The sequence below is a fragment of the Sinocyclocheilus anshuiensis genome, unplaced genomic scaffold, assembly GCF_001515605.1.
Source record: "Sinocyclocheilus anshuiensis isolate Anshui unplaced genomic scaffold, SAMN03320099.WGS_v1.1 scaffold194, whole genome shotgun sequence".
NCBI lineage: Eukaryota > Metazoa > Chordata > Actinopteri > Cypriniformes > Cyprinidae > Sinocyclocheilus > Sinocyclocheilus anshuiensis.
This window is the reverse complement of record NW_015546074.1, coordinates 2,300,490-2,310,807: the sequence shown is the minus strand read 5'-3', so window position 1 is coordinate 2,310,807 and position 10,318 is coordinate 2,300,490. Positions and strand designations below refer to the sequence as shown.

The 10,318-nt window shown below is 36.0% G+C and overlaps 1 protein-coding gene across 5 annotated transcripts in view; it reads left to right on the top strand.

The window, feature by feature from the left end:
• The window catches only part of LOC107699843 (cell adhesion molecule 2-like), a 264,993-nt gene that overhangs the window by 191,946 nt on the left and 62,729 nt on the right, over positions 1-10,318 (top strand). For all 5 annotated transcript variants that reach the window (XM_016501248.1, XM_016501245.1, XM_016501247.1 and 2 more), the window contains exon 3: positions 9,340-9,489. In XM_016501248.1, coding sequence (XP_016356734.1) covers positions 9,340-9,489 — 150 coding nt within the window. The remainder of the gene's footprint in view (positions 1-9,339; positions 9,490-10,318) is intronic.

The following is a 10,318-nucleotide window of genomic DNA, read 5'->3' as shown; positions in this document are numbered from 1 at the left end:
TTAATTTCATTAATTCATTAATATTATATGCTAGTACCATTTAAGCGTACTTCAATATTCAGTTCAATTAAGCACACTTCTTTTTTTCACAAGAGACTAGAAAAACACTCCAGGAAAAAAAAAAAGACATCACTTTCTATTTAGAGACTACAATGAATCGGTGAATTGTTGTTTGAACACAGTCAATTACACCATCCAAATGTTTTGAAAATGTATTTAATAGTACATAGTGAAAATCATATATCTATTATGAGAAGAATCAAGATTAGGGCCTGACTTAGTTGATAAATGAGTGTTTTTAGCTGCTTGCCAGCTTTTATATAATGGTGCATACTGCCGTTCAAAAGTTTGGGATCAGTAAGATTTGTAATATTTTTTAAAGAAGTCTCTTCTGCTCATCAATGCTGCATTTATTTGATCAGAAATACAGAAACAACAGTAATATTGTAAAATATTATTGCAGCTTAAAATAACAGTTTTCTATTTTAATATACTTTAAAATATAATTTATTCCTGTGATTAAATTCTGAATTTTCAGCATCATTACTCCAGTCTTCAGTGTCACATGATCCTTCAGAAATCATTCTAATATGCTGATTTAATATCAATATTTGAAAAAGTTTTGCTGCTTAATTTATTTATTTATTTATTTATTTTTTTGGAACCGTTGGAAAAAAGTGATAATAAAGACTTATATTGTTAGAAAAGTTTTAACTTTATTCATCAAATAATCCTGAATCCGATATTTACACGGGTCCTACTTCTTGCCTTATTGCCTTAAGCCTTCTTTTGTTCCACAGACGTTTTCCTCTCCCATCTCTTTTCCTCTGCCATCTCTATCGTTCTGTCGCTCGGCTCGCTAATGTGAGCACTTAACGCTCTCTCCTCCACATCATGAGTAGACACGCCCCTTACTGCTGATTGGCTACAAGTTTGTTTTGCTAGTCGGCCCGAATCAGTTTTCTAAAGCGTTTTTGTAAAAATCGCTTACCCCACCTTTAAGGCATTTTAACTATAAACCATTGCTTCCGGCTGAAATACGAGTCCATAATCCGTAATAACACTTCCTCTTGCATGACCTGAGGGTGAGTAAATGTTCAGCAAATGTTCATGTTCAGGTGCACTGTTCCTTTAACCCAAGTTTTGTATAGCTTACTTTGTCAATTCAACATAATAAGACATGACTGAGTCGTCTCATGAGCTATGAAAATGCAACCTCTGAGCCATAGAGTTTTCCTCTGGGTTGTTGAGAATCACAAAGCAGCTGCCACAGAGAGATTCGCCCTGAGCTGTCGTTGAATCCTGTTGTGCAACATTTCTACAAATGCTACTGCTGGCTTTAATGCTGAAGACTAAGGCAGACACATTAGTCCAGATAGGGGGGTGTTATCGCTGAGTAATGAATTGAGATGGTTGTTCCTCTGGCTGCTATGATTTTTTTGGAACCGTTGGAAAAAAGTGATAATAAAGACTTATATTGTTAGAAAAGTTTTAACTTTATTCATCAAATAATCCTGAAAAAAGTATCACAGGTTCCAAAAACATATTAAAGGCACAATATGTAAGACTTTTTATTAAAATATCCAAAAAACACTAGAACAGTGTTATATATTTTATGTGGTTATTTGTTAGCTTTTTTGATGGTGCCCAAAGCATACAATGTATTCTACAGTGGCTTGCTTGGCTGCTTTCTGGTCATTCATCAACGAGTGATTTCCATTATGTGGTGCAGTCAGCTGAAACAGAAAAAAGTTTTTCTGGATGTGTGGTTCATTCATTCATTCATTCATTGCTGCTTCCTGCTAAACCTTAGCACGAGTGTTTATGAGTCAGCACTTTAATTCCCTATTGAGAAATTTGAGTCTTTAATTTGATTTAATAAGAACAGTGTTGGGGAAGCTACGCTGAAACTGTAGCTACAAGCAGTCAAGCTAGTCTGTTAAAAATAGCTAACAAAAAGTAGCTAACTACATTAAAGCTACATTTGGCACAAAAACAATGAGGATGTCAATTATGATGATACGATTAAACTGAACAGATAAACTGAGAGTAAATACAACTTATTACAGAAATAACACTTTAAAGATATACTTAATGTAATCACTCAGTCACGGCGTCATCAAATTACGCCTTTGTCTATTTGTTTATTTTGAATACGCTTTTGAATTATGTTGTGAAAACCTGGAAACCCTGGTCACGCTTATTGACAGTGTAAGATGATTTACGATTAGCCGTGTCGGAAATCCAACCACGGATTAGCATGTTGTTATCTCAGAAACAGGCTCAGCCATCACATTGAATCAGGTAAACTGGTTATATATTTATGTTTCAGTATAATTACGCGAGTGAAATTAGACAAACTTGGGGGGGGCGCATGTCCTAAAAGGTTGAAAACCCCTGCTTTAGGCAGTATTTAACTGATGTTGAAGCTTTGCCCTGTTGCAATAAAGGGCCAAATGGAGCAAATAGCTGATCTGGGATCTGTTTTAAGTGGTTTGGGCTAAAATGTGAAATGTAAGCTGCTGAATTATCATCCACCTGTACCAGCACAGCAGCGTCTGCTCTCACAGGGACAAGCGTTTAACAGCCCGTACACAAAAGGCTTTCTTTATTTTCATGGCATAAGAGCAACAATAAAAACAGTTCAAGGAGATCTGAGATTGAAGCCATCAAGGTAATAAAGAAAAAAAAACAGCTAGTATTTAGATTTTTTTTTTCTGAATGCAGAGACTGCCCTGTTATCTTTTTTTATGATAAATGTAGTTATTTGTTTATTGATTTGATAGTGTTTAACTAAAATGGAAGGAATAATAATACATGAGTTTTTTATGCTTTACATTTACATTCACACATCTGGCAAGCATTTTTATCCAAATATGGCATTCACTGCATTCAAGACAGACTTTTTTTTTTGTAATTTAGCATTCTCTGGGAATCAATGTCCTTGCTAGCACCAATAGCACCATGCTGTACGGTTTGAGCTACATGAGTATTTTCAATTGTGCTGTTCTCATACAACCCCAATCTTTTGTTGTGTTCCCGTCATTTTACTGATGACTGCTTCTCTAATCTCAGGGAGTTCAACGCGGGATTCACAAAACGCTTGCTCTTGAAAGATGGTTCAGTACCCAGTTTATTTGGACCAGCTGGCTCCACTGAATCACAACCTGTAATTGGTGTATCGTTTCCGACACGCGCTGCATGCAGTAGACCAATCACAACAGACTGGGCCATCTAACCAATCAGAGCAGAGTAGCCTCACGGAAAGGAGGGGTTTAGAGAGACTGAATCTTAAAACTGCTTTGAACGAATCTTTCGAGAATCGTTGGAAAAGGAGGTGATATTAAATGCATATTTTGAGAAAACTAAAGCGTTGACAAGAGGTAAGAAAATGAAGTTGGTAAACCATCAAATAAACAAAGAAAGAAAACTTTTGGTGTCTTTTTTTTTTTTTTTTTTTGTGGTCCGAAAATGAAAGAGGGGAATACAGCATTAGAACAACACAAGGGTGAAAAATTATGACATAGTTTTCATTTTTGGGTGAACTTTCCTTTTAAAAGTAAAATTATTAACACTTGAGATTTATGGACCTTTATAACTACTTTAAAACTTCTTTCTCAACTATTATAAAGTTAGATAAAACTGTGTTTCTGTGTGGAATGTAGTTCAGTTAAGGTAACTGTATTACATCAGCAGCCTGTCTCAAGAGATAACACTTTTCTGTAAATTATGAACTATGGGATTTTGGAAAAGGCTGTTTTGAAATGTAATTACAAAAGATTTAGACTAGGATAAAGAACATGATGTTATATCGGTTTAAAGTGCTTATTTGAACTTTCTTCCCTTCCCAAAAGATCTCTGATTCTCTAGCAAAGCATTGAAACGATTGGTTTTGTAAACTTGAATTAGAAATTCAGCCATTAAAGGTGAAGTGTTGTTTATGCACCTATAGTCCCACTTAAGTTGCGTTCACTTTAGCAACATTTCTGCAAAATTTCACAGGCTAGAAAAGTCCATTATCAATTCACCTTTTTTGGGAGTAACTTCTGTTACACTGTAAACAATCATTGAAAAGTTTGCTCTATGAATGCAGTAATCAAAAACTGGGCACAACAAGGTGACATTATTCTGTTCACCCTTCAACCTTTGCTCATTAAAAATGTATTTAAAAGCGTAAAAACAAAATTACTCTAGTTTACCATGAATCGCCCCAAAAAGCTCAATCATTTCCACAGCAATATTACAGACCTATTAAATAGCAATGCAGTAATATATGTCTGTATTATGTAACGTATGTTCACATTCAAAAACATTCATTAACATTAACACTGAGTGATAATATTTCAAAGAGATTTCCGTCATTTTGACAGATAATAAATATTGGATTTACCTGCTTCCAGTAAACACTGCTAACAGGGATTAGAAGTGAAAGGTGGAGACAATTACATTTTAAAGCATCTGTGTGAAAACAAACCTGGAAAAAGATGTGATGATTTGAGGGGGACACACACGAAAGATTCTTATAGCATTCCAGAGAAGTATTCATGGTTGATATCATAAATTGAATCAGGAGAGCAGACCTCAAATGCGCAGTATATGTTGTCTTTTTTTTTCATATTGTTACAGCGGAATACAAAAGAAAAGAGAAAATAATCAGAAGGAAAAGAATGCAGCGGAGTGAGAAGAGTTCTTGCTATAGATATTCATGTTATACAATGTCACATTAAAATACATAGTGTTACATTCTTCTGACTGCCCATAATTTAAAACACAGTAGGCTTGCTAGGAAAAAGGTAGATGGCAATGTATGAAGCACAGCTCACTCAAAAGTAATTTCCAAACCAAGCAGCATTATGTTGGTTATAAGTGTGAAGAATCAATGTAACCAATGTGAACCTGTTGCGATGTGAACCTGTTGCGAAATCTGCATGGGGAAATCTTTTGCCCTCAAGTGAAATTCCAGATTGCATGGATTCCCACTGAAATTACCACTGTTGAACAATGGTAAATGTAACGGCACTTTAAGTGGAATTGCAAAAATGTACTGTTTTTAGACACTTCCCCTGCTGCCATTGGTTGGAAAAACAATTAGCCCCACCCCAAATTTGCACCATTGGTTGAGTCACCGTTGCTGTGCCAACTTCGCACAGCCAGTGAAGAGGAGTGGACCAACATTCCACAGGCCACAATCAACAACCTGATCAACTCTATGCGAAGAAGCTGTGTTGCACTGCGTGAGGCAAATGGTCGTCACACCAGATACTGATTGGTTTTCGGACCCCCCAATACTGTAAAACTGCACATTTTAGAGTGGCCTTTTATTGTGGCCCGCCTAAGGCACACCTGTGCAATAATCATGCTGTCTAATCAGCATCTTGATATGCCACACCTGTGAGGTGGATGGATTATCTCGGCAAAGGAGAAGTGCTCACTAACACAGATTTAGACAGATTTGTGAACAATATTTGAGAGAAATAGGCCTTTTGTGTACATAGAAAAAGTCTTAGATTTTGAGTTCAGCTCATGAAAAATGGGGGCAAAAACAAATGTGTTGCGTTTATAATTTTGTTCAGTGTATTTTCATGTTGAAAAAATTGCACACTTTTCCTTTAAAGTACTCCTCTGCTGGTAATGAAAGTAAAACACCATAAACCCGGTGTCTGTTCTGACCTTCCTCTAGATTTGTTTCTTCTTTTTAGTCTAATCACTTGATTTGTCAGCAAGCATCACTATTTAACATTCACACTCCATGACAGTTTCAAGCACACCTCACACCTCTTGTGCTCATGTTGTTCTGGAATAAAGAAGGAGGCAGTCAACGCCGCGGTCGGTACAACACGTCCATAGCATGTGGGCCTTGAATGAGACAGATCCCAATGTCACCTTCAGGAGAACGCAGCAGTGCCTGGCGCTTTTGGGAAGCCCACACGGTGATCCCCTACTGTCACGAGACGGAGTATTAGCTTGTGAATAATTTCATGCATGCTAACACGCTGATTTACGAGCCACTTTACATTTCCTGCCATTCAGCCATAAAGAGAGCAGGATATTCTGTCTAAAAATATTTATATTTATTTAATATTATTTAATATGTATGCAGTACATTATTTATATAATATTTTATTTGTTTAATATATTTACTATATTGTATAAATATATTATAAATATGTAAAAAAAAAAAAAAAAGCAGTAAGATATTTTTTTATATAAATTAATATTTTGTTTGAACAAGGATGCATTAAATTGATCAAAAGTGATGGTAAAGACATTAATAATGCTACGAAAATTGATATTTCAATTCACTTTTGAATGGTCTATTCATCAAATAATCCTTAACATAAGACAGTGTCCACAAAAATATTAAGCAGTACAAATGTTTTCAACACTGATGATAATAAGAACTGGGTATTCTGTCTAAAAATATTTAGATTTATGTATGATTTCATATTAATATTGTAATATTGTACAATATTGTATGTTCATTTTTATATATTTACTACATTGTATAAATATATTATTGATATTTTAGACAGAATATGAAATTTTGCATAATGGATATTTAACATGCTATTTTGCATGAAAGTATTTTTTTAAGTCAGTAAGATTTTTTTTTTATATTATTGAACAATGATGCATGATATTGATCTAAAGTTGACAGTAATGACATTAATAATGCTACAAAAAAATTTTTTTCAAATAAAAACATTCTAGTCATCAAATAACAACCATTTCCACAATAATATTAAGCAGCACAACTGTTTTCAACATTGATCATAATAAGAAATGTCTCTTGAGCAACCTTCAGTTTCTGAAGGATAATGTGACACTGAAGACTATAATAATGTTGAAAATTCAGCTTTGACCACAGGAATAAATTACATCAAATATATTCAAATAGAAAACAGTTCTTTTAAATTGTAATAATATTTCACAATATTACTGAATTTTATTACTGAAAAGTTACATTCTTCACTTTTAATATTGCCGTACAACACCACCTGGGACATTGGAATGAAAGAGAGATGTTTCTCCCTCAAGTTAAATAGCTTAAAAAACAAAGAAAGACCGAGTTGAGATGCAGCCAGAATGCATGCAATTAGGCGACTTTTCAGCAAGACAAGGAAAACAAATGCAGAATAAGTCTGAGCAGAATCCACTGAGGCTGGGTGATTAAGCCTGGCTTGGATGTCCCCTATGCCCCTTACACACACATACACACACACACTAACACTTTCCATCCCCCTCTCCCAGATGAGACACAAGACAGTCGCTAACTCGTATCGACGGCCCACCATAGTCTGGATTATGTGTCAATTTGCCACCCAGCTGCAGTGGCAGTGTCTCCCTTGCCGAACACAGCTAGCTCTAATTAGGCCATGCTACCAATTACTGTTGATCCCAAGTCAGAATGAACAGAAAGAGAGAGAGAGAGGCAAAGAATTACACCATTGTTTTGCTTTTTTTATACCCAAACGCTGTGCTAAATGTGTGCAATAATCCATCATTTTGAGTGTAACAGGTTTAACGCGCTCTTATTATATGTAGTATTCAGTAGGACCAATAACGATAACTGGACCAATTTAGCTCTTCCAGAATCCTAACTATGCAATAAAGTATGAAAGGTCATATAGCCATGGCAAAAGAACATTATTAGACCACTGTAGACACAAAATGAGCTAGCATTTATTATCCTTCATTATGTACTACCTAAGCAAAATATTAAGAATATGTAGCATATAGTGACAAATCTGTCATTATTTACTCAATTTCATGTTGTTCCAAACCCATGTTGTTATTTTTCTGAACACTAAATCTTTACTCAGCCCTTTTCCGTACAACATTTTGTTCGAGCTGTTTCTATGACGTTTAGTATACTAACGTATATGTATTTTTCAGTAACGTGGACAGTAGCTGTATTAAGTAGCATACCTTTTCCACAAACAATATGCTTTTACTAACGATTAGTGGTGTAGCACGACCAAATGCTACATCGCTATTTTTAATACCTCAGTTTAGGAAATAATCAAATATGCTCATCTAAACTACTCTCTGTTTCTCTCTTATATGTTACAATGGAAGGACTGATTCATTCTAATGATTCAGATAATTCGGGCTGTCCTCTCTCTCTCTCATGTGTGCTATTGGTAAATCAAATTCATGCTAGTCAATTGGTTCATTTGACCAACCTGATCTCATGAGAAAATTACCTTTGTTTTGGCAAAAATTATGACAAATATAAATGAATACATGCAATTTGTTCTATACAAAAACGTATGATCTTTAGAAAATAAAAGGAAGCCTGAAGGCCTGCCCCTGGAGCATAAGCAAATTGTGCGAAAACACACAAATGAGATTGTGAATTCATAGGAATTAACTACGAATTCAACAAAATGTTAAATAATTATGATTTGCCATAAGAGTGTTGATTTGAACAGTTCATTTAAATAAACCCCTGATAGCACACGTACATCACAGAGACATCTATTTGACATCTACATTTACATCTGCAAGACGTATTTTTTAGAGTGTTTGCTCATCTGCAATACGTCTATAGGACGTTTCCTATTAGATGTCAAATCGACGTTTAGAAGATGTCTTTAAGATGTTTATGATTTAGAATGAACGTAAAACTGACATCTTAAAGACGTCTATCAGATGTTTGTACACAGCAGATGCATTCCAGATGAAGCGATCTTTAACAGACATCTGTTTAACAGACATGTGTGCTAGGATATCATTTAATAACTGGAAAGTTATGTTTTTTATGTAAGCAATAAGATGTTACATCTCATCTTACCTTATGGAGCTCAAATAAAAAATTAGCCATGGTTTTATTATAGTAAAAGTGCAGGAACCATGTTTTTGGCAGATTGTTTACCATTTGTTTAACTACAGTTTTACTGCAAATAAACCTTGGTTAATGTAGCAAAACCATGGTTCACTTGTGGTTACCGTGGTTTAACTAAATTAACCATGGTTTTTGGTTTTATTTGTAGTAAAACCATGGTTAATTTTCGTAAGGGCTTGACTGAAGTGCAGCTACTTTAAATAATGATTAGCATTTAGCTTAGCAAGCTACAGTAAAATAGCTTCCTCAACACTGTCTGGTTGGAATGCTGTATTAACCAAAATCATCATCTAGGAATGAAAATATCTATTTTATGATACAGTTAATAATACAACCCTCATGACGACCCTACGGTGTGATTCTGAGTCAATATATTGAGAATGGTTTTCCCACTAGTGCCTGAGTGCTTTCTCTCCTCCTCTGTCCTCTTTCCTTTGCAACAGTGGTTTGTTTATACTCGTCTCTCTCTCTCTTTGTCTGTCTCTCTGCAGGTAGCCAGGCTCAGTTCCCCATCACCCAGAATGTGACGGTAGTCGAGGGCAGCACGGCTAACATGACCTGCCGAGTGGATTATAATGATAACACCTCCCTCCAGTGGTCAAATCCAGCACAACAGACCCTCTTCTTTGGGGACAAGAAAGGTGAGTGTGGGCAGGATGTGCAAAATCAGTCTGGTGTGGTGAGCTTGCAGCAGAACCAGAGTGGGTTACTGGGTCGGGTCTAGTGGAAATGTGCTGTGTAAGGATGAGTTTGGGCTCAAGAAGACTAATGAGACTGAACATTCAAGTGTGTCGCTCTCTTTCTCTCTCTCAGACAGGCCAGGCGCACAAACAAACCAATCAATTCTTCGATTCATAGCATCCACATCAGCACTGAAATAACAAAAGCAATTTAGCATCATTAAAGGTTCCCATATGTGTGTGTGTGTGTGTCTGTGTGTGTGTGTGTGTGTGTGTGTGTGTGTGAGAGAGAGGTATTTTGTTGTTGTTTTGTGTTTTTTGAGTCTGCAGTCAGCATAGTCCCACCTGAGCTACAGGCACCATGTAAAGCACATTTACTGAGAGCAGAAGCTGTTCACACAGGACGTGTTCTTGTGTTCAAAGACAGATAGATGGAGCACAGCAGAATGGAACACAAATCAGGGCTCCCAGGGGGCGTTTTTCAAAGCTGAACTACTTTTAACTTGACATGGCACCTTTAAAAAATGGCGCAAGATGCTGAAAAGCAGGAAGACGCAACGTCAGTCTATGGGCACATGCACATACTATTGATAGACTGATGTTATATCTATCTATCTATCTATCTATCTATCCATCTATCTATGTCTATCTGTCTGCCTGTCTGTCTGTCTATCTATCCATCTGTCTATCTGTCTATTTATCTGTCTGTCGTTCTGTATATCTATCTATCTATCTATCTATCTATCTATCCGTCTGTCTGTCTGTCTGTCTGTCTGTCTGCCTGCCTGCC